This window comes from Panicum virgatum, chromosome 6N (assembly GCF_016808335.1).
Source record: "Panicum virgatum strain AP13 chromosome 6N, P.virgatum_v5, whole genome shotgun sequence".
Lineage (NCBI taxonomy): Eukaryota > Viridiplantae > Streptophyta > Magnoliopsida > Poales > Poaceae > Panicum > Panicum virgatum.
Window position 1 is genome coordinate 1,868,424 of NC_053150.1, and position 25,175 is coordinate 1,893,598.

The 25,175-nt window shown below is 47.1% G+C and overlaps 3 protein-coding genes across 3 annotated transcripts; all 3 read left to right on the forward strand.

Annotated features, from left to right (window-relative positions):
- The first annotated feature begins 620 nt into the window (after positions 1-620).
- On the forward strand, positions 621-4,963 carry LOC120679327 (E3 ubiquitin-protein ligase CHIP-like). The gene is made up of 8 exons (XM_039960897.1): positions 621-888; positions 1,917-1,984; positions 2,089-2,152; positions 3,312-3,383; positions 3,983-4,116; positions 4,195-4,324; positions 4,397-4,507; positions 4,614-4,963. Exons 1-8 carry the CDS (start codon positions 766-768, stop codon positions 4,737-4,739), a joined length of 828 nt encoding a protein of 275 aa, XP_039816831.1. The 5' UTR covers positions 621-765; the 3' UTR covers positions 4,740-4,963.
- A 1,257-nt stretch (positions 4,964-6,220) lies between these two features.
- On the forward strand, positions 6,221-8,308 carry LOC120679722 (probable methyltransferase At1g29790). The gene is made up of 3 exons (XM_039961379.1): positions 6,221-6,558; positions 6,612-7,891; positions 8,017-8,308. The coding sequence occupies exons 1-2, from the start codon at positions 6,221-6,223 to the stop codon at positions 7,678-7,680; spliced, it is 1,407 nt and encodes a 468-aa protein (XP_039817313.1). The 3' UTR covers positions 7,681-7,891; positions 8,017-8,308.
- A 4,822-nt stretch (positions 8,309-13,130) lies between these two features.
- Positions 13,131-15,307, forward strand: LOC120679723 (probable auxin efflux carrier component 9). Its single transcript, XM_039961380.1, has 4 exons — positions 13,131-14,074; positions 14,176-14,261; positions 14,414-14,571; positions 15,179-15,307. The coding sequence occupies exons 1-4, from the start codon at positions 13,131-13,133 to the stop codon at positions 15,305-15,307; spliced, it is 1,317 nt and encodes a 438-aa protein (XP_039817314.1).
- Positions 15,308-25,175: the final 9,868 nt, after the last annotated feature.

Below are 25,175 nucleotides of genomic sequence, written 5' to 3' on the forward strand. Positions count from 1 at the left end.
ATATATTTGGATTTTTAGCAAAATTAAATAATAATATATGAAATGTAGTGACTTCTATATTGGCAATAATCCGAGACAAGGAGAAAATAAAATATGACATATAAATTGGTTTGGATAAAAAACAATCTAAGCAATGATGAAAGATAACAAGCAGCCACAACCTTTTACGCAATAAAACAAGAACCGCAAAGGGGGCAAAGTAGCGAGAAGAGGAGGTAAGGTACACGGCAACTTTTTGAAGTTATATCTCAAGGGGATGACTATTTCAAAGAGCGAATAACAGGTGGTGTCATTCAATTTTAGTAATGTTAGGTTACATCCTTGACGATATCACTAAACGATAAGATTATACGCATCAAAATATCATGCCTTTCACGCTACATCAAAAACCTTTTTGTGGCATCTCTTGCTGGTTCACTATCTAAAAAGTATGGATTCCACGTAGAACTTGTGTATTTCTAGGAGGTGATGTTTGATAGTCAAATTGATTAACTCACATATACGTAGGGTCTCTTATTACGTTTTGCAATTAAGCCCCCATATAGTCAAATCCGGGGGCCTCAGCGCAAAAACACCCATCCCAACCCGGCCCTCGGCCTCCCTCGGCCTCGGGTCCCTTCCAATTGTTCTTCCCCTCCATTCCGCCGCTCCCCACCAACTCGAAGCCTCCAGGCGCACGCCACAATCCCACGCGAGCAAATCGCGCCTCCTCCCCGCCCCCCTTCCACCGCCGGGCGAGCAGCAGGCGAGGAGGGGCCGCCGGAGATGGCGCCGGCGCCGGCGGACGGCGGGGCGGAGTCGCAGCGGCAGGCGGACCGGCTCAAGCAGGAGGGCAACGCCTTGTTCAGGAAGGAGCGCCTCAGCGCCGCCATCGACGCCTACACAGGGGTAAGCGTAGCCCGCCGCTCCCCGCTACCGCCGGGGCGAGCTCTCCCGCGCCGGATTTCGCCGCCTGATTCGCCAGTTACGCTTGCCGTTTGCATTTGTTAGGCGTCGTTTTTTTCCCCTCTCCTGTTCAATCGATGCGCTTTACTGTGAGGTATCAGTGAGGCTAGTGCATTCTGCAGACAGCAGCAGCGTGTTTGGCAAGTCACAGTTGATAAAAATCTCCGGATGTTTGCAAAACTGTGATTATTTTTTTTACTAAATTCTTTGAATTTGCTTCCCGTACTACTAGTTAGTAACCATGGCTAGGTAAGTTGAATTTGCGGTGTTGGCATTGCCCATCAGGATGGTTAACGTGGTAACTTGCGGCTCTGGTTTCAAGTCACAGTCACCATTGATGTAAGCTTGTTTGCACTGCGCAGTTGGGTGGTTTGTTTACTGATTACGCATATTACTCCTTGCTATAAGGCTATCTGGATCAGTTCATTTGTTTAAAACAGAGAAACAGATTTGTCTGCTATCTAGTTAAGAGTCGCTGCACAACAATGCAAGTTGAAGAGCATTTTACCTTTTAAGACATTGTGGTAAATGCTAATGCACTGTTGTTGTATTTGTAATCTGCTAGACATTTAGCACTAGGCAGCAAAAGTGGTTGCGAGAGGGTTGCTGGGAGGGGGAGGAATTGATGGAGACTGGGCAGAGAAATGTTCCAATCATATACTGTACAAATATCAAAAGCCTCTAGAATCATTATGCTTGTGGATCACAGGATCATCAAATATTAATTTTACATTAAGGAATATGGCATTCGATTAGTTGGTTTTAGCCTTCTTTCAACTAAGACTAAAGCTTACCTCTGTACCTAATAGATCCATTTGTCTGGCTTTTCGTAAAATGATGGTAGTTGTAGTGAAAGCTTATACGAATCAATGATGAACATGAACTGTATATTAGCAACTATGATGACAGTTGTAAAGCCCTGTATAGCTTGCACATTCCTTGCTAACTTCAGTGTCTATCCTTGTTAACAGGCCATCACTCTCTGCCCAAATGTTGCAGTATATTGGACCAACCGAGCACTTTGCTATAAGAAGCGGAGGTCTGTAAAATTGCTAGTCCCTTTTGATTGGTGCATTTTGTTTATCAGTTTTGGTGCTCAATCCAAGAGTTTGTATCATACTATGTTCCTATTGAATTTATCAGTGAGTGGGCTAAGGTTGAGGAAGATTGTAGAAGGGCTATCCAGCTTGACAGCCAATCTGTTAAGGTGAGTGGATGCCTTGATCTGCCTTCACTATTCTGTGTGTATTTTTGTTCAAAGCTGACTATGCGTGCTTATTGAGAGATGTATTGTGCATTATAGGGACATGGTTTTCTCATTGGGAAAACAAATTGCATTTTCCATAACAAATTTTTCTCAATCAAATATGTAACAGATTTAGTATATCTCATGTTAGTATGGCACCTGCTGCACACAAGGACATGCTAGTTGAGTTAGGTTTCATTTGGTCTTGCGGAGATGGGCTAATTTTCAAAAAGAGGGAGGCAAGGACATAATAAATCAGCTCAAAATCACAAAAGAGAAGTGATAACATTGAGAAATATGATGCATGGATTTGTCGTTTGTATTGCACTTGTTATGACCTGTTTAAATCCACTTCTTGGCTCACTCCATGCCTAGAGATAAGTAGACATCTCTACTTTAGAGCCAAAACAAAGCTACGTCAATGGAGCTGGGAAGATTCCATTTGCTAGCTGGATTATGCAGCTTAGCACAATGTGAAACTGGCCCGTGGCCTTTGATTTCACATGAACTAGCTAAGGCGCCTGCTGTCGCTTAAATGGAGGATCCACTTGAGAACAGGATGTGCTAGATCAACTCAATTGTTGAGCTTGTTTTTGTTTGCCTCATGCCGCTTGAATTGAACTTCCCATAATTCTGATTTTGCAATGGGTAAAAAGTCTCGTCCTTTGTTATTGATTCTGTGTTAAAGTAGTTGCGAAATGGGGGCTACAATTCTGACTTTAGCAGAATGATCTAGATTTGCTATATGAGTCCATACGACAACCTTTACTGATGAACTGATCATGTGTAAGATATGCTTCAAATGTGTACACTCTGACTTCAATAGAGCTTGTAAGATACGTTTGTAATTAAGTCTTGGTATGCACTATTCTGGAGTCAAGAGGAAGGAACAGAACTAAATTCAAATACTACAGACTCTGTTTGTTACTTGTTTGCTAACTGCGGATAACTGGGTTTTACCATTTTGACATTGCTCTTTGATTCACTGTTGAAATTGTAGTGGCACTGCAGTGCAGCATAAGTGTTCTTTTGTTTTTATGGATAAGTAAAACATCATCTTTACACTCCTCATCTCTTATTCTATTTGTTTTAGATGATAACTTATTTACTTTGTTGGTAGGGACATTACATGCTTGGCCTAGCACTTGTCAACAGCCAAAGATTATCTGAAGGAATCAAAGCACTGGAGAAGGTCTCTCCCTCCCTCCCTCATGCCCTAGCGTGTGTCTGTGTGTGTACACACATTTTTTCTTGTATTATTTTGCTCGTTTGCTACCACAATCCTTTTTAAATTCACTTTTACCAATGATCAATATTAAGCTTACCTCTTCTGTTCCTTTATTAAGCTGACATTCCTCAGTTACTTAACTGTATAAATAAAAATGTTCTCGTCGTGGGGTCATGGACTCATGGTCCAACTTCACCATAAGAGCATCCGCAGTAGCGAGTTGGTGCATGTGCATCGCAGAGAAGCACAGCCACGCAAGCAAAAAGGAGAGGTCGACTCCTGGGTAAAAAAGTAGCGTGGGTCCCACATATAACATCCATTCCTGCTCCATCCTGTCGCCTACAATATAAGCTGTATAAACACAGGATTGGCAAAGAGCATAGCGCACCCCACTTAACAAAATAATAACATCCAGCCAGAATAAAGAATTGGTGCAACACCAATAGAAACAGGAAAACCTTAATTATGAAGGTCTTGTTTATTGCAGACGATTGTGTTATTTCAGTTGGAATTTTAAGTCTGTTTATCCTTTTTACTGATGAACCAAACTTATTCAAAACTAGTCCTTGGAGCTTGGAAGGGGTGCACATCCTGCAAGCTACATGGTTGAGGAGATCTGGCAAGAGCTTTCTAAAGCAAAGTACATCGAATGGGAAGGCTTATCAAGAGAGAGAACCTCTCAATTGCAAAAGCTGAAGTGTGTGAAGATTTTCTGTGTTGCACAATTAGTTTTGCAGGGGTGTACTCTGGTACCCTAATGTTCATCATTTTACAGGGTAGTATGTAAAGAAGCTCTTAGGAATTACAACAGCCTTAGTAATCCCGCTGCTGATGCACCTGAAGAACAGCTAAATGAGCTTGAGGAAGTTTTCAAGAAAGCTGCAAAGACTGATACTCCAGCTGAAGTACAAAACTGCCTGATACAAATTTGCTTGGTTGCCTTGACTGGTCCAATCATTCAATTTATTTATTTTCAGGTTCCTGACCATCTCTGTTGCAAAATCACACTTGATATCTTCAGAGATCCAGTGATCACCCCAAGTGGAGTTACTTATGAGAGGGCTGTACTTCTTGACCATCTTCAAACGGTAACTGACACAAGCGTTGGCATTTTGTGTGTGTGTGTGTGTGTTTGCAGTGCACTAGTGTTTTAACTTTTTAAGTATTGAAATTATGAAGTTTCCAAAATTTTAGGTGGGGAAGTTCGACCCCTTGACCCGTGAGGCGCTTGAACCACACCAACTAGTTCCAAATCTTGCCATCAAGGAAGCTGTACATGCATTTTTGAGCGAGCATGGTTGGGCTTACAAGATAAGATGATCGCTTTACATATGGGGTTGGAGGTAATATTAGCAATAGAGATTTTTGCTATTTTGGCTTTGACAATTGGTGGAAACAAAATTTTACTGTTGGGGGAGAAATTTTAACCTGGGATGGCTGTGTACAGATTCCTCTTCTCCAGTCCATCTGTCTGTACATATGAGATGCTTGTTATGATATGAATTTTCAACTGTACACAATGGTGGCGAAGCAGAATGTCTGAATTCCTGAGTCCTGACTGCTGTTTCTTTAGAAATCATCAGACTTCTAGGATTTACCAGATCTAGAAGGGCTTGCCCGCTAAGAGCCAAGAGGGAGGGAAAAATTGTGATTCGAGCTATATTGATCTATAGGCAGTACAGCTGGCTTACTTTCTTAGGAATCATGATAGGTGAAGGTTATGACTCAGTGGCTAAAAGGTGGCTCTTGCAGTCGGGGTTGCCAAGCAATCCATATTGCAAGCGAATGCACGAGTTGGTTTCCCTGTGTCAATATCATAGTGAACCATATGCATAGGTCTGCAAGTGTGTTTAGTCCATAGACCACAGGTCACTGCAACAGGGGCACGCAGCAGTTGTTGTAGCTTAGTTTAGAAGGGTCAATGAGGTCGCCGGATGGGAAGTGGGATGGCATCAACCTCAGATTACAGGCATAATTTGTGTACTCACCCACCTCATGGCCACTGTTGCGGTCTTACATCAAAATGATCTTGTTGCTAATGTTGTTTGATTACAAACCTACTCCATTGTTGTATTGTTTTGTCTTTGTTATTTGTCGGCTTCATCAGAGGTTTCATGGTGAGCTGGTAGGCATGAGCCTAGACTTGTAATCTGCCTGAGCAGCTTTGCCATGTCAGGATTCCCTGGTACACAATTTTGAGCTCAAATGCATGATTCTGGGGCTCCTGACTGCATCTTCAGTTCTGGTAGACCTTTTTTTCTTTCTTCCTGACTAGTGACGAATTGCGGTGGGAACGTAGGGTCCTGCAATTGCTTCTAGTAGCTCTACCAAGAGTTGACTAGCTTACTGTGTATACATGATCACTCCATGTTGCATCATAATATATGATCTACTGGCCTGTGTGCATTGTTGTACTAAGCGTGGCTTCATGTAGCTCTACCAAGAGTTGCTTCATTATATACTATAATATGATCACTCCATGTTGCATCATAGTATATTCCTGACTACCAAGAGTTCTGTATGATCTACCAAGAGTGGCTTCATGGTTGTATGTTGCATTCTGTGTACACTCACTCCATCAGAGGTGTTGACTGGCACTCCATGTTGCAAATGAATACACCCCCTCTGCTTTGATCACTCCTCAAGCAACAGCTCGATCGGCTCTAAGCATCCAAGTCCGGAAACCTCTCGCCCAATTGTTCCTCCCCTGGTCGTCACCTAGGCTTACGCACCTATAAACACCGCCAGCCTCATGGCATGTCACTGCGTCGAAGCACAACCTTTGGTGTTGCATCATGAGAATGGGGAGGAGCATGGACTACGACAACGCCAAGAAGCCCAGATCAGATCAGCAGCAGCAGCAGCAGCGGAGGTCCAGGGCTGTGGTGCTGCTCCTCGTCCTCACCAACTTGGCCTCCATCCTCGTCTTCTCCGGCGCCGGCGCCGCGCTCCACGCGCACGTCGGCCGGCGCTACCCGGCCCTCCACGCGTGGGGCTCGTCCAAGCTGCTCCGCGAGCTGAACGCGACGGGGCTGGCGCTCGCGGCGAGCCACGCGGAGGTGGTGGACCTGTCCAGCCGCCTGAGCGCGGCCAACAAGCAGCTCGAGGCCATCCTGGGCGGCTCGGCCGCCAAGCGCGACATGGAGGCCGCCCGGGAGGAGCAGTGGGAGGCGGCGGCGAACGGGCTGTGGCGGCAGGAGCTCCCTCCCGGCGGCGAGCTGCGGCTGGCCCGCACCGGCTCCCGCTGGGGCCCTCCCAGCGGCTCGGCGCCGAGAGCGAGATGTTCCCGGCGCTGGGGCAGGCGTGCCACCGGCACCGCGGCGAGCTGGAGCAGTACATGAACTACACGGCGGGCGGGGAGTGCCCCTCCGACGAGGCGTTCGCGCAGCGGCTGATGCTCAAGGGGTGCGAGCCGCTGCCCCGGCGCCGGTGCCGGCCGCGCACCCCCGCAGGGTACGTCGAGCCGACACCGCTGCCGGCGAGCCTGTGGGCGATCCCGCCGGACACCAGCATCGTGTGGGACGCGTACACGTGCAAGAACTACTCGTGCCTCGTGAGCCGCGGCAGGGCCAAGGGCAGCTACGACTGCAAGGACTGCTTCGACCTCGGCCTCGGCGGCCGGGAGAAGGACCGGTGGATGCGCCGCGGCGGCAAGGACGACGGCGACGACCGCGGCTCCCTCGACTACACCATCGACGGCGTGCTCGCCGCCGTGCCAAGGGGAACCGTACGGATCGGGCTGGACATCGGCGGCGGGTCGGGCACGTTCGCGGCGCGGATGCGGGAGCGCGGCGTGACGGTGGTGACGACGACGATGAACTTCGACGGGCCGTTCAACAGCTTCGTGGCGTCGCGGGGGCTGGTGCCGATGCACGTCAGCGTGGCGGCGCGGCTGCCGTTCTTTGACGGGACGCTGGACCTGGTGCACTCGATGCACGTGCTCAGCAGCTGGATCCCCGACGCGGTGCTGGAGCTGGCGCTGTTCGACGTGTACCGAGTGCTCCGGCCCGGCGGCGTGTTCTGGCTGGACCACTTCTTCTGCCTGGGGGCGCAGCTGGACGCCACCTACCTGCCCATGTTCGAGCGCATCGGCTTCGAGAAGCTCCGGTGGAACGCTTGTTGGTGCCAAGCAGCTTCAAGTATTTCACACTTGTTCAAGTCCCGCATATTCACTGACTATTGTCTTTTGAAGCCTCTACGTGCTCATTCACAGGGAGTCGGTTTTGGTTGGGGCACTACATGCTCATTTGAGGAACAATAGTTATATATCAAGATCATTTTTGTGACAAAACAGCAGCAGGGATCACTGGTCAGAATGGATGAGTACGTTGCTATGATCGCTTTAAGGCCAAAATTTCTGATCGACGTTTAACAATCAAGGATGGGTTCCTCTTAATACAAAGATTCAAGGAAGGGTACTTTCGTACTGTTCTCTACGCAATCGGATGTTTTGATTTTGGTGAACTGCAGAGGTAAGCCATTAAAAGAATTGAGGCCGGGTAATATTGAAGCAATCAAGCGACATTACATGTCTGCATTTCATCTTACAGCATCTTTGCGTCTGAGAAACTATCATTCTTGCTTCTTGGTCAATCAGGTCGGTTAGCTGAAAGACGAGGGCGGATTGGAGGGTGCGGGAGTCGCCGATGTACGAGCAATGACAAGGCAGGCGAAGAAGCTCGGTGGCAGGGCTGGCCGGTTGGGATGGAACGGAGGGCGAGCAGTGGCGCCGCAAGTTGCTCGGTCGGACTCATCTGGCCGGTTGGGATGGAACGGAGAAGATAGGCAAGGTGCTCGGGCGTGCAGTCTTCCTTGGAGTGCGGTACCGGTGTTGAGCTAGCTAACGAAGAATCCAGACGAGTCCGGACCAGGCCAGCAGCAGTTGACGTCACAGGATCTTGATCCGACGTTTCTAGTAATATGCAGTCCCAATCCGACGGCTGTCAAAGCTATGATGACGTGGTGCAATTCGTTTCTTCTTCTCGGTCTTTTTCTTCCCCTGGAGAGAACAAGCGCGGGTTGAAAGTTTCTCCAAAGCAACCGCGAGCTTCGACGTCGCGAGCTCCTGGAAGCTCGTCTCTATTTCTCCTCACGCCGGTCATCTGCTTTGCCTGTGGACTCTACTTGAGCAGAGCTCAGCAGGCCCCCTTCTCCCGCAGCTTCCTCCTCCAGCTACCACACGCGATCCGCATCCAACTCCGCTCCCTCTCTTTTACCAAGCCGTGCACACACCAACAGACCGAGGGTGGCGCCTCACTGACCGCAGCTGGGGACTGCCTAGGGCGGCGCTAGGCCACGGCCAGATACGGGTGGGGATTAGGCGGCTGCGGCCACTGCCAGCCAAGGGCAGGCCGGTCGTGGCCGCGGTCTGCAGATAGACAGAGCTAGGCGGCGGATGGACGAGGCCTGATCACTCGCGGCGGGGGAAGGGATCAGCGCCCAGACGTGTGTCACCACGATGACCACCGAGTCACCTATGTCTTCTTTCGGCGCGCACAATAAAAATTGAACTTTAGACTATTTATATAAATACTGTAGTTTTTCTTGACTCTGCCCATTCCTTTTTTTTTGTCTTCACATCCTAACATTGTCCCTTCTCCGTTTTTTTCTTGATGTGATTAATTGGTATGTAAAAAATGAAATAAAAAATAAATCAAAAGCTCTTCAATATACAGACTTTGTGAACTATGTAACAGAGTGGCACTACGTAGCTACATGAACATACTTGAAATCTCCACGACTTAATTTATGCGCATATATAATATATTCTGTTTATGCTCCTATCTCTAATAAATATGAGTGTACTTTCACTAGCTTGCTGCGGGTCTATTTCTGCGCGGCAACGCCGCGCATTGTTTAGTTCGGTTGGAAAGCGCGTGTGCAGCCGAAGAAGAGTGGGCCGGTTCGCCTCGCCTCTTCCCCGCGTAGAATAAATGTCACCCCGAGTTGCCGCATCCCTTCCGGCCTCGCCCGCCGTGCGCCACCCGCTGGGCTTGACCATGCCGCCGCCGCGTCCGCAGCACGCAACACGGCGCCCTGGCGGGCATCCATCCAACTAGCACGCACATACCACGGGCAGAAACTAGAAAGCAAAGGATACCATTCAGTTAATTGCAAGCTGCTGCCAGTTGAAAGCTATATATGTAATATTTTCCAATATTCTTGATTGGAAACTTCAAAAATTATCTCATGGATTTCAAGGTTGTTTGTCTGTCAGGCTAGTATATACTATTTCGGGCCAAGACCAAACCAGAAGCCAGCACCATCCCAAACTAAGCATGCAATCACTTTTCCGTTCTTAAATCCGGCAAGTGCTATCAACCGGCAGCGTGCGTTCATGCACGGCCATCATTCCTCGGCGCTAAACTAAACCTGCACTGGAGGAGAGGGAAAAAAAAATATGCAGCCGTGATTAAACAAGTTAACCGGCGGCCCCTACTACATGAAGAGATCACATGGTGGGGCTGCCATCGAATCAATACCATTCAGCGTTTCAGCTCCACTGGCACTGCCTAAAGCGAGGGGGAGGGCGCTAGGGTCATCCGCAAGGCTGTCCTCCCAGAAAGCACAAGATTTCCTCGGAAGCTCAACAGCAAGGACGTTTCAGACCAAGCACGAAATGGGAAACTATTTATGAGTCTTGTGGTCGTGCCACTCGACAACTGTTTGTTCCTCTCAAATGACTATTCACTACATTCAGACTCAATTCAAAGGCTACTGACACACAAAAAAGTTTCCGGTTATGCAGTAGGATGGGCAAACCTGTGTATGCAGATTTCCTTGAAGTTCTTCAATGGTTCCAGCTCCAGCTTGTACAGGATAATCTGTAATCTGCATTTATAAATGGTTCACGCCTAAGCATTTGTTTATTTACACAAAGATGGAGTATCGTATCTCCTGAGAGATTGCCTTGCACTTTCTGCCATCAACAAAACATTGTCAACAAGTTCAAAGGAGCTTTCAGTTCTTAAAACTGAAAAAAACTCATCCCAGATGGTCCTGGGCTCACTTGCCATTTGCTAATGTTACCAAAACTCACGTCGTTGGCGTTTAATGGCATCTTTCCGGGAGGGCTCAATGGGGAGGGATGGAGCTCAGTGGGTTGTAAAGGGGTGTCATGATCAGTACACTGCGCTTTAATTCTGTGCCCACCTCAATCAAAAGAGTGTGCCTCTTTGGGTGAAAATTCCCTGTGATCGTTCAGATCAAGAGTCCCCCACAAGAACATGTGTCATGTGAAAAGAACATGTGTCATGTGAAGTTGCTGCTTGCTTCTAGGATATGTCCTACTCCATTACAAGGTGTCTTAGCAGCAGTGGTCCAAAATGCTGGAAGAAATGCAGAGGGGATTGAGAAAACCTCCTTTCTCAGCCAAATTGACACCTATGCATTGATTCTTTTGTGCACTGTATCATTACACCAAGAAATGTAATCTATTTCTCCTTGCTTTTCTTGATAGGTTTCATCATTGTGCATAGCTGCCTACTGATACAGAAATTTGATCTTCAACATCATTTAAAACTTCAGGAACTTATTACAGGTTAGAAATCCCTAAGAGAATCAAATGTGCGGTGACCCATAGGACTGCTTGATGTCATTTGCACTAAACTACCTAACATAAGTCACAGCTCAATTAACGGTTAATATTAGTCATCATACACATAGTCACAAAGATTCGGGGTCGATGATGGGGTCGAGGAACGGGATACGGTCCTTGTGAGAGGTTTTTACAAGGCGGAGATGAAAATGACCCTTCCAGGACAAGATCGGTGTTTCCGGGTCGAGGAACGGTACCTTCGACCCCGATTTCTGTGACTATGCATACACTCTAACAAGAAAAGGTCACAACTCACAAGTGCTGGTTCAAGATATGTCTGAAGCTTCTATCATTATTACTATCCAACTTGATAGTCATTTCAGCTACTTGGTCATCTCTCATAGACAGGATAAGAACTACGACAAATTTCAGTTAATTTGTCATCTTTCATGGACAAAATGAGGATAAGAAATACGGCAATAATTAAGTTACAATGGGGCTGCCAAACCAAGCAGGAGTCATCATGGGCCCAAAATAGGCAGGCAATAATGGCATATTAGCAAATTAGTTGTGCAAAGCATGTGATACTATGCTAAGAGCATCGTCTGTTGTGATGTTAACCTTGACACAGTAAATGTAAATACATGATTGAAGAACCGCACACATAACTAAGGAAATCTCAACAACATGCTTGTTGCACAATCAGATTTGACCAGGACAGTGCAACAACAGATTAATCTGACTCTGTTTTCATTAGTTGGTATAAATCAAGAAATCTAATCTATTTCTACTCACTTTTCTTGATAGGCTTCATCATTGTGCATAGCTGCCTACTAATGCAGAAATTTGATCTTCATTTCAGTATTCAACTTCATCGTCATTTAACACTTCAGGAATTTATTATGGGTTAGGCATCCTTAAAAGAATCAAAGGTGCCGTGAGTGAGTTTGCAATGATAGGTGCCAACTACCCGGACATGACGCCCGACGCCGGGCGCCCCGCGGGGGCCATCACGGCGTCCTCGGCCTCGCCGCGGAGGGAGAGGTCCGCGACGCGGCCGTCGGTGGGGTCGCAGCCCACGCCGTACCAGCCGGCGCAGCAGTCGGTGCCCGCCCACGACGAGAACACGCCCAGGCGCGCCTCCGTCAGCGCCGCGCGGATCGACAGCAGCGCGTCGCGGTCCGCCGCCGAGCACGCCGCCGCCGCCGCGGCCGGGACGAGAACGAGCACAAGCGCGGCGAGCGCGAGGAGCGCCGGGGGGACGGCCGTGCGCGCGGCGGGGGATGCCATTGCGGCGGGTCTGGCTTCGGCTCGAGTGGACGGCAGTGGCGCAGTGCTGACTGCTGAGTGGCGACTGTCGAGCACGTCGAGGTCGAGTGTTTAGTCGGCTGGCAGAATGTTCAAGGGTTAGTTGGCGTGAATTTCTTAAAATAAGTGCGAAGTGCCGTGAGTCAGTTCTTTGTAAGTGAGTTTGCAGACAGGTAAGGGTTAGTTGGCACCTATCATACTGATTTATGTAATTTTTTACAGGATGCATCATGTTTAAAGATTGATTCTGCAAATATTTCAGGTCTTTCGTGTCCTTATTCTGCCAGTGGACATTTGTAGTCGACAATGTGTTTTGGTATGGATACAATTTGACGGTTTCAAGAATACATTTCCAGGATAGCCAAGATTTCAATGCCAAATAGTATTATCTGTGATTGCATGCTTAGTTTGGGATGGTGCTGGCTTCTGGTTTGGTCTTGGCCCGAAATAGTATATACTAGCCTGACAGACAAACAACCTTGAAATCCATGAGATAATTTTTGAAGTTTCCAATCAAGAATATTGGAAAATATTACATATATAGCTTTCAACTGGCGACGAGCCACACCACACACCCCGGACACATCCCCCCAATCTGACACTATATATACACGTCGAACCCAAAAACCTAAGCTCCCACACTACAACACTTCGCAGCTTGCATTCCATTATCGATCGCTCACAGATCGACAATCGAGAGAGCAAGCACAAGCACGAACTGCCTCCATCTTTATTTTTAGCACCAGATTGCTGATCGAGATCTAGATTCTAGCTAGATCGACGATCGAGCGAGGTTCCCGATTGTCGTCTAGCTAGCTACACAGCCTGTCGTCAGATCGTTTACAGGTGGTGGTCTAGCCGGCTCCATGATCCCGGGGTCGGCCGTGTACCACGTCGTGGAGGCGATGGCGCCGCTGTACACGGCGGCGGTGCTGGGCTACGCGTCCGTGCGGTGGCTCAAGGCCTTCTCCGACGAGCAGTGCGCGGGGATCAACCACTTCGTCGCGCTCTACGCTGTGCCGGTCCTCATCTTCCACATGGTCTCCACCAACGACCCCTACCACATGAACGAGCGCCTCATCGCCGCCGACACGCTGCAGAAGGCCATCATGCTGCTCGCCCTCACGGCCTGGGCCTTCTGGTCCCACTACCGCGGCCGCCGCGGCGGCGGCGCCAAGGACGACGGGGCGGCGCCGCCGTCGCCGATCAAGTGGGTGGTCACCAACTTCTCCGTCGCGTCGCTGCCCAACACTATCATCATGGGCGTGCCGCTGCTCGACGGCATGTACGGGTCCGTGTCCGGGGGCCTCATGAAGCAGATCGTCGTCATGCAGTTCTGCATCTGGTACAACGTCGTCATCTTCCTCTACGAGTTCATGGCGGCGCGGGACAGCAGCGCCAAGATCAGCCCCGTGTCAGTGGCGGCGGCGGCGGCGGCCGGGAACCGCGACCGCATCGGCGAGAACGGCGGAAGCATTCATGCCGAGGGTAGTCGGCACCAGGTGGTCGTCAACATTGAGATCACCGAGGTGGCGGCGGCGGCGGCGGCGGCTGCGTCGCCCGCGGCACCAGACAGCCGCGCGGCCGAAGAGACGGCGGCGGCGGCGGCGGTCGCGAAGGAGCTGACCGCGGATGCAGATGCTAATAATGCTAAGGCCGCCGAGGAGGTGCCGGCTGTCCCGCCGCCAGCGCCGGCCCAGCAGGTACCGCCGGTTATGCACGTCGTATGGATGGCGGTGAAGAAGCTTCTCCAGATTCCCAACACCTACGCGAGCTTCCTTGGCCTCATCTGGTCTCTCATGGCATTCAAGTGCGTCCCTTTTCTTTCATTTTTTTTAATTAGCAACTTGCTGGCCCTTGTTAATTTTTGTTTCCTAAAATGATTGCCCTAATAATTCGTTTCCTCTGCAGGATTGGATTCTCGATGCCGAAAATTGTTGACGACTCTCTGTTCGTCATCTACACAACCGCCGTTGGGTTGAGCATGTTCGCTTCAGGTCTTAGTCTGACGACCCTGAATGCATTTGCGAGAATGCTTTATTTTGTACTTGCTAATAATCAAACCATTTTTTTAGAACGCTTTGCTAAACTTACACTTGTTGATTTCTTCTGATAATGATGCAAACATGTACGTACGAATCATTTCCAGGTACGTTCATTGCGCGGCAGTCACGGTTCGTGCCGTGCGGGTACACCATCGCGTCGTTGTCCATGGTCCTCAAGTTCCTGATCGGCCCGGTGATCATGCTGCTCGTCTCGCTCGCCATCGGGATGCACGGCACCCTTCTGCACATTGCTGTTGTACAGGTAAGGCCAGCACATGAACGGCCCTCCCTTTATTAATTTCTTTACTGATGAGAGTATTTGTTTTACACAAACTTAAAACTTATTAAAAAGAAGGACGAAAGCAAATTCGACGCCATCTCCGGACTAAGATAAATCTTTGAAACCAAAACGCGCATCCTCACAGTACGTAAGACGGTGGCGTTTGCCTAGCCAGCCGCAACTTTCAGTTGTGGCATAACAGAAAAGGCGTTCGTTCATAATGAACAGGACGCTGAGCGGCACACGCTTCTAAGTCGATCAGGTGTTGGCACGTAACGCTGATCGAGCGGCACACAGGCAAAGTTAGCTCCAAGTAGCGTCGTGTCCTCATTTGATTACGGGCGTGCACAGTTGACCTGAACCCCATTTTCTGAACGATTTGACGTGTATAGTCTATTTTGGGACGGAAGAAGATGGCTAGCTGGTTGCCATCAAATTTGTGTACTAATTATTTGTGCTAGTAAGTTAATATAATAAATAAAAACAAGAAAACGGAGAGCAAAACAAGACCAATATAGCAACTGTACATGGAAAAGAAAACACGAATGGTTTAATTACCGGAGCTCACAATTTTGTGCTACTGCTGCAGGCGGCGCTCCCCCTGGCCGTGACCTCGTTCGTGTACGCGGAGGAGTACAAGGTCCACGCCGACATCATGAGCACTGGGTTCGTGCCTCTTGTTACCACTTACTGCTGTCAACTTTGTAGGCTAATTTAACACGTGAAGCTTATAATAATTTCACTTATTTTCCTGAAATCCAACTCTGAATGAAAAAAAGAAACAAAAGGTAACTTGTTAGGTAATAATCAAATGATGTCCAAACATATATCATAGGAACCATCAATGTCATATAAGGAAATCTCAAAATTTTCAGTGAAACTGGAAGTTATAAATAGCCATGCAAAAATAGATAGTAGCCTGACTACTTAGTTATAGACCATATTGAGTTGAACTGAAAGCTGGTCGCGCTCGCGGCCAGGGAGCGCGTCCACGTCAGCTCCCAAAATATTGGCCGTCGGATCGCGATCCGACGGTCAGGAATAGGTAGGGACGTAAATTTTGCAAAAAAAATCTATACTTTGTTAAAATGAATACGGAGTCCATCAATTTAATAGAATACGGAGTCCATCAATTTAATAGAAAACCCCTCGGACTTAGTGGAGCCTTATTTTACCAAAAAAAAACCCTGAACTTTTAGTAATCGTGTCGTACTCCATGAATTTTGTAAAAAAAACCCTGGACTTTGTAAAAATTGATTCTGAAGTAAAAATTTTTATGAGAAACCCCTTGAACTTTTCAGTAATCGACCGGTACTCCGTCGACGCCAAATTTACTAAATAACCCCCGCAGTCTACCAATTTTATGAAAATCCCCCCGGACTTTTTGTAGTTCAATTTTTTTAAAAAACCCCTCGGACTTTGTGGAACCTTACTTTACAAAAAAACCCTGAACTTTTTAGTAATCGTGCCGTAATCCATGAATTTTGTAAAAAAAACCCTGGACTTTGTTAAAATGATTCTGAAGTCCATCAATTTTATGAGAAACCCCTTGAACTTTTCAGTAATGGATTGGTACTCCGTCGACGCCAAATTTACCAAATAACCCCCGCAATCTACCAATTTTACGAAAATCCCACCAGACTTTTTGCAGTTCAATTTTTTAAAATAAACCTGAACTTGAGGGCATATTTATGCGCAGCAATTTACCAAATAACCCCAGCAGTCTACCAATTTTACGAAAATCCCCCCAAACTTTTTGTAGTACAATTTTTTAAAATAAACCTGAATTTGAGGGCATATTTCTGCGCAGTGATCCGACTGTCAGTAATAGATAGGGACATAAATTTTCCAAAAAAAAACCCGTGCTTTGTTAAAATGAATACGGAGTCCATCAATTTAATGGAAAACCCCTCGGACTTTGTGGAGTCTTACTTTACCAAAAAAACCCTGAACTTTTAGTAATCGTGTCGTACTCCGTGAATTTTGTAAGAAAAACCATGGACTTTGTAAAAATTGATTCTGAAGTCCATCAATTTTATGAAAAAGCCCTTGAACTTTTCAGTAAACGACCGGTACTCCGTCGACGCCAAATTTACCAAATAATCCCCGCATTCGACCAATTTTACGAAATCCCCCCCCCCCGACTTTTTGCAGTTCAATTTTTTAAAATTAACCTGAACTTGAGGGTATATTTCTGCGCGGCAACTTCCGCGCAATGTTCTAGTATATACCTGTTAATAGTACAAATATGACCAATATGCTGGAACCTTAGATATTTTCTTAGACACAAGCAAGGCCAACGACTGGGCGTTTTTCTTGGTACCACAATTATATTGCAATAATAACCTGCTAAATATTGGATGCAGTTCATTTGGTTATGTGTTAAATAAGGCCTGTTGTGGATCCACAAACAAAAGGTAACTTGTTAGGTAATAATCAAATGATGTCCAAACATATCGAAATAATATATTAATAATGATAGGAATAACAATTTAGAATTTATATTGATGCGCTTTAATATTTTATTATAATAACATAATTTTGATTCAGATTTGGGGTTCATCTTAACTTTTTATTATGTTATTATTGGATATTTAGGGGGTTATTTGATATTATTTTATAATGGGATAAGTGGGTAATTTATATGAAGATTAGAGGGTTACTTTAGATTAGTTCTTTATAATGGCAGAGGTGGGTAATTTAGATACATATTTAGGGGGTTACTTTAGTCTATTTTTATAATGGCAAAGGTGGGTAGTTTATTAAAAAAATAACAGATCCGATGGCTATTATGATTAGAGTTGCCGAATTGATGGCCGGATGTTTCTGATTTTTGTGAGAATTTGTAGGATTTCTCTATTTTTTTAGACTGTCCAACTAGGATCCTAGGTAGCTTCACCTGGATGCTTCAAAATGAGCCTCCAATTAGTAATAGTAAGATAGAGCAATATATATATATAAAATATTTGGCAAATCTGACGGTACTACATAGACAGTGGTATACCTAAGCTTGAATTAGCTACGGCCACCACTGGATCCGCACGCTGATGTGCAGCATGAACGAAACGATGATGTGTCAGCACTGCTGAGTGGACGCCACTCATCTTGATGTGTCTAATCATTCAAGTATTTCACACTTGTTCAAGTCCCGCATATTCACTGACTATTGTCTTTTGAAGCCTCTACGTGCTCATTCACAGGGAGTCGGTTTTGGTTGGGGCACTACATGCTCATTTGAGGAACAATAGTTATATATCAAGATCATTTTTGTGACAAAACAGCAGCAGGGATCACTGGTCAGAATGGATGAGTACGTTGCTATGATCGCTTTAAGGCCAAAATTTCTGATCGACGTTTAACAATCAAGGATGGGTTCCTCTTAATACAAAGATTCAAGGAAGGGTACTTTCGTACTGTTCTCTACGCAATCGGATGTTTTGATTTTGGTGAACTGCAGAGGTAAGCCATTAAAAGAATTGAGGCCGGGTAATATTGAAGCAATCAAGCGACATTACATGTCTGCATTTCATCTTACAGCATCTTTGCGTCTGAGAAACTATCATTCTTGCTTCTTGGTCAATCAGGTCGGTTAGCTGAAAGACGAGGGCGGATTGGAGGGTGCGGGAGTCGCCGATGTACGAGCAATGACAAGGCAGGCGAAGAAGCTCGGTGGCAGGGCTGGCCGGTTGGGATGGAACGGAGGGCGAGCAGTGGCGCCGCAAGTTGCTCGGTCGGACTCATCTGGCCGGTTGGGATGGAACGGAGAAGATAGGCAAGGTGCTCGGGCGTGCAGTCTTCCTTGGAGTGCGGTACCGGTGTTGAGCTAGCTAACGAAGAATCCAGACGAGTCCGGACCAGGTCAGCAGCAGTTGACGTCACGGGATCTTGATCCGACGTTTCTAGTAATATGCAGTCCCAATCCGACGGCTGTCAAAGCTATGATGACGTGGTGCAATAATTTTTCTGTACCGCGACGCGGTTTCAGTCTTTAAAGATATGCTACTAAATTAGGCAAACAAATATATTTTAGTAGGCAATAATATGGTTCTGAATTATCAATAATATAGGTGTGTCCTACATCCGTTCTATATCAGCAGTTTTGAATTTTTTATTAGGCAAAAATGTGGTTAGAACCAAGCAAAACAACGCAATCCAACCGTCATTTTTTTATTTTTCCATCTGTAGAAAAATGTGGTTAGACCGGAAGACTTTCTTGAGTCGTCTCAACATAGCCGGTCTCACATCCGGATAAAAAAGAAGGGTTGTGTTAGGTTTGGCGAACCAGCCTAAAAAATCAGCCACTCTAATAGATAGGAAGCCCATAAGAAACTCGTTGGGGTGTAACCATCTTAGCGACGCGCTACATCCGAACCCGGTGTGGTGTTAAATGGTCAAGGGCTGGGTCGCCATCCCCCAATGGCACGTCGTATCGTGACCTGGGTACGATGAAAAGTGAGCAAGGGTCGGGTCGTCGCAGCCTGAGTGTCGCGCTACATCTACGCCCGGGTGTAGTGAAAAATGAGCAAGGGTCTTCGCACTTCCCTCGACGGGTCCGAAGGGTAAGGTAGTTAGCCGAGTCAACTAGGATTCGTATAGGAAACTGGAATGTAGGGTCCTTATCGGGTAAGTTGCGAGAGCTAGTTGATGCGGCAATTAGGAGGCGTGTAAATATTCTATGTGTTTAGGAGACTAAATGGAAGAGCCAGAAGGTGAAGGAGGTTGAGGATGACTTCAAGCTTTGGTACACGGGGGTAACACCGGGTAGGAATGGTGTATGTATCTTGATCGATAGGAGCCTTAAGGATGAAGTCGTAGAGGTTAGGAGGCAAGGCGACCGGATTATCCTGGTCCGGATGGTAGTTGGAGATTCAGCCCTGAATGTGATCAGTGCCTATGCCCCTCAGGTAGGCCTTAGTGAGAGCACCAAGAGGCAGTTCTGGGAAGATCTGGATAGCATGGTTAGTACCGTGCCTATCAACGAGAAACTCTTCATAGGAGGAGATCTCAACGGCCATGTGGGTGCGACTAATGTAGGGTTCAAGTGAGTGCACGGGGGTTTCGGGTATGGTAGCAGGAGTCAAGACGGGGAGGATGTTTTGAATTTCGCATTGGTCTACGACTTGTTGATAGCAAATACCCTTTTTAGGAAGAGAGAATCCCATCTTGTGACCTTTCATAGTGGACAACACTCGAGCCAGATCGACTTTATCCTTGCTAGGAGGGAGGATAGACGTGATTGCTTATATTGTAAGGTGATACCTGGGGAGTGTATTGTCCCTCAACACAAACTTGTGGTGGCGAACTTTCATTTTCGGGTACGTGTCCACAAGGACAAACGTGCTAATATTGCGAGAACAAAGTGGTGGAAGCTTAGAGGGGAAGCGACGCAAATGTTTAAGGAGAGGATGCTAGGTGAGGGGCCTTGGGAAGAAGAAGAGATGCAGACGATATGTGGCTAAAGATGGCAAGATGTGTTCGGAAGGTGGCCTCAGAGGTGTTTGGCGTGAGTAGGGGAGGCAAACAGGAAAGGAAAGACACCTGGTGGTGGAATGATGAGATGCAAAGGGCTATTAAGGAGAAAAAGGAGTGTTTCAAGCTCCTCCACCTTGACAAGAGTGCAGCCAACATCGAGGGCTATAAATTAGCGAAGAGAGTTGCAAAGAGAGCTGTGAGTGTAGCAAAGGGTAAGACATATGATGACCTGTATGAGCGGCTAGGCATAAAGGAAGGGGAGAAGGACATTTATAGGATGACTAGGATCTGTGAGCAGAAGACAAAGGACATCAACCAAATCAAATGCATCAAGGATGGGACAGATCGACTTCTGGTGAAGGATGAGGAGATCAAGGACAGATGGCGAGAGTAGTTCGACACGTTATTTAATAGGAAGAATGAGGGCTCTACCCTTGAGTTAGATGACTCTTTTGACGATACCAACAGACGCTTTGTAAGGAGAATTTAGGAGGCAGAGATCGGGGAGGCTTTGACGAGGATGAAGGGAGGTAAAGCGATGGGTCCTGATGGTGTCCCCATTGAGGTGTGGAGATGCCTAGGTGCCAGAGCGATAGTATGGTTAACTAAGCTTTTTAACCTTATTTTTCGGTCAAAAAAGATGCCTGAAGAATAGAGGAGAAGTATATTAGTACAGATCTTCAAAAACAAGGGAGATGTTCAAAGTTGTACTAACTACCATGGGATTAAGCTGATGAGCCATACGATGAAGCTCTGGGATAGGGTTATCGAGCATCGCCTAAGAAGAGTGACAAGTGTGACCCAAAACCAGTTTGGTTTCATGCCTGGAAGGTCGACCATGGAGGCGATTTTCTTAATACGACAATTGATGGAGAGATATAGAGAGCAGAAGAAGGACTTGCACATGGTCTTTATTGACCTCGAGAAGGCGTATGACAAAGTACGGAGAAATGTCATGTGGTGGGCCTTGGAGAAGCACAAAGTCCCAACTCAGTATATTACCCTCATCAAGGATATGTACAAGGGTGCGATGACGTTTGTCCGGACATGTGATGGCGACACCATTGACTTTTCTATTAACATAGGCCTACATCAGGGGTCAATATTGTCAGACCCGGGGCAGCGGGACTGCTCACAAGTGTGGAATATTCTAGAGTAAGGGATAGCGCATGGATGTACCTTACCTCTACTCTAACTACTTGGATAGCAGTAGAACTAGTTGATGTACAAGGAAACTACCCGACTACGTTGGAGTAGGACTCTAGCAGTACACGGCTAGGACTTTCCATGTAACCCTGTCCCCCCAGACTATATAAGGGCAGGCAGGGACCCCTCCAAAAACATGGAACGATCCCCAGATCAACACATAAGGCAATACAAACAACCACACAGGACGTAGGGTATTACGCTCTGGCGGCCTGAACCTGTCTAAATCTTTGTGTTCCTTGCACCATCGCATTCTACTCTTGGCGAGTCCCTGCCTACAATCAATCTCCTCGAGGTATACCTCGGAGAGCTTGGCGGTTAAACACCGACAGTTGGCACACTAGGTAGGGGACTTCGCCAACGATCATCGAAAGAATTCGATGGCACCTCTCGACGACAACGCGGTGCCTGCCAAAGGCACCACTTTTTACATCGGCTCTTGGGTTTTTGTCACTGATGGCTCGGGTGGCTTTGACAGTCACCTGATCGACCCCAGCGCGCCGAAAACATCAGAAGCCGCACGACGTCAGGAAGTCGACAACTTTGTTGACCAACTCGACGAGATTCCACTCCATTTCACATCAAGTAAGTCTAGAATCAACCCGATTTCGATGTAGCCACACCTAAAACTCTTTCCGAGATGGAAGAGGACTTGGACAACCTTTTGGAAATTACCAGACAGGACGCCATCGTTGACCGAGAGGCCCCCATGTCTGAAACCCAACATGACCCTGTCCAAGACAGCATAGAGCTCCCAGCTAACACGGTTTTGCCCATTACGATCGAGAATTACCTCAAGGATCTAATGGCAATCCCTCGCCCGCGAGTAAACAACTCTGAACTACTCGATGGCATTGATCGTGTCTCCGCTAGCCTCTCAGATTGCATCAATCTAGCAGAGTCAACTCTCCGCAAAAGAAAATCAGGAATCAAGCACAATGAAACTAGTCCCCAATCACCAAAAACGGGCGACATCTTCTCAGGCCTTGATCGCATTGATGACAAAATTGCCTACTGCATCAAATTAGCGGAGAATACGTTCAACTCAAGATGTTTCAGCGAGCAGGAAGAACCAGGGTTCATCAACCCATGGGCCACAGAGGAATATAACCCACGAACCGCTCGTTCGGGTACTATTTCTTTTAAGCCTAACACTATCCACTCGCAGGGACTCTCCAGTGAAGACATCTTTCCAGAATTATCAGACATTGATCGCGATCAAGCGTTCATCGACTACCTCGATGAACTTGACGGCCCAATCTCCGACTATGAGCTCGCCAAGTGGTCAGACGATATAGATATTTTCATGGAAGGATTGTCAAATCCCGACAAACTCGAAGAACTCTGGGAACAGTCAAAGGCCAAGAAGCTTTGGGATGAGTCTCAATCCAGATTGCCAAGTCGACTGGATAAACATCTGGCAACCACACATCCCATTGATGACTCTGTTCCAGTCGAAGAGTACATGAGGCGATGGTGCAACGCTATTCACCAAACAACGAGTGACAGCCAAGACCCGCCATCACCAACACTATTTTCTCCAGAAGAACTCGAAAACTTGAAAAAATACAACGGCTTCATGAACGACCTTTCCATCCGAGTAGAGGGAGGATGGCTTCCTCCACACACTCCCCTGTATGATGAAGACCTTCTTCGCCACACCCTCGGATTATCACCCCATCTAGGCTCAAACATCGATTTCTATCCTGATACGGATAAAAATCAGGGGGTTCGGATTTCCAAAACTCCCGCATCCAATTCGGAGAAGAAAACAGAGTCCGGTCAGAGCTCTAGTCTCCACAGCCCCTTAAAAGGATCCCTCCGCGGACCAAAAAGGGAGAAGAGGATACAAGATCGTCAGCTTTCAGAAGACGCGGAACTACCGTTCCAACAAGGTGTTCCGCTGCAAGAAGAAGACGATGACCAGAAGACCCACTTCCCGGATCACGAGATTTTCATGGCAATAATCTGAGAGATCCAGGAACACAACGGCGACCCCATGGAACGAGTCGACCTCGTCGATTACAATTCCAGCGACTACGATGAATTCGCCTCTGTTGCAGAGGCTACTGAGACAGAAGTCGTAAACCATGAGATTCCACCACCACCTGCAGGTGTCACAGTTATCGTGCACTTGGATGATGAGCAGAACGAATTGAAGAAGATCCGCAATCAGAAGAGATGCATGAGGCGTCGCCTCGCAACAGAGCGTCATCAACAACTTGGCGACTCCTTTGATTATTTTAACAGTGATCTCCGCAACGTCATCAACATTGGGCGCGATGCTCGTATAGTCATCATCAACAGAAGGAAAGAACATGAAGAAGCAGAAGCATACAGCCCAACCTCCAACTTTCGACTACTCGACACTTGCGAGTGCAACTCGCGCAAACGCCGCCAGATCAGTCCTATACCTCCTCCACCACCAAAGCAACTGAAGATTGACGCTATTCACCGCAGGCTCCATGCTAAGTGCTTTCTACACCCCAAGGCAAAGCACTCGAGATTCCAGTGCATCAATTTGCGCAAAGCCCTAGGAGCACCTCCGCCTCCTGCCGACGAGGGCGCAAGCGCACAGTGAAGATGGAACTCATGTTCCAAGTTATCATAAGTTTTTATCAACGACTAGTTGCTTTTTTCTTGTATCGTATACAAGGGACGTATTTCACTACCCCCAAATTGATTGGTTGGGTTATGAAACACCTGTATCGAGTCAGGTGTCTACAAATTCCTTATCGAATACAAGGGACGTATTTCACTACCCATAAATTGATTGGTTGGGTTATGAAACACCTATATCGAATCTATTTCAAGATGTGATCGAGTACTTTATCCAAGTATATGAGTAGTAGTCGGTTGGGTCAAACCAACTCAGGGCCAACCCCTGGTCTTTCCGAAGAAAAGACTAGGATGGGTCAACCCGAGTTAGGTTTAACCCCCGAACTATTATCAGAATCATGAGAAGTTTTTAGGAGGATCATCAAATGCTTTATACTCAAAAAGTGGAGGTTACAATCATAAGAGGACTGAGTCTTATACTACTCGATTGCACGAGACAGAGCGCTAAACCTTTCAGGGCTTAAATAAATCGGGCCAGACAATCTTATACTACTTGATTGCACGAGGCAGAGCGCTAAACCCTTCAGGGCTTTGTGAAATCGGGCCAGGCAATCTTATACTACTTGATTGCATGAGGCAGAGCGCTAAACCCTTCAGGGCTTAGTGAAATCGGGCCAGGCAATCTTATACTTCTCAATTGCACGAGGCAGAGCGCTAAACCCTTAAGGGCTTGGTGAAATCGGGCCAGGCAATCTTATACTACTCGATTGCACGAGGCAGAGCGCTAAACCCTTCAGGGCTTAGTGAAATCGGGCCAGGAAATCTTATACTACTCGATTGCACGAGGCAGAGTGCTAAACCCTTCAGGGCTTAGTGAAATTGGGCCAAGCAATCTTATACTACTCGATTGCACGAGGCGGAGCGCTAAACCCTTCAGGGCTTAGTGAAATCAGGCCAGGCAATCTTATACTACTCGATTGTACTATGGGAGCGCTAAACCCTTTGGGGCTTAGTGAAATCAAGTAGGCAATCTCTACGGCGACTCGATTGTACTACGGGAGCGCTAAACCCTTCAGGGCTTAGTGAAATCAGGCCAGGCAATCTTCTACTACTTAATTGTACTACGGGAGCACTAAACCCTTTGGGGCTTAGTGAAATCAAGTAGGCAATCGCATATTACTCGACTGCACTAACAGAGCGCTGGATCTTTTCAAGACTTAGTGAAATCAAGTTAGGCAGCCTTATACTACTCGTCTGACATCGGCAATTTTGTACCATTCGACTACTTCGGTACTCGACAGATAGCCAAGAAAGGCATGCGTCAACATATAATGGTACCAACTCAAGCC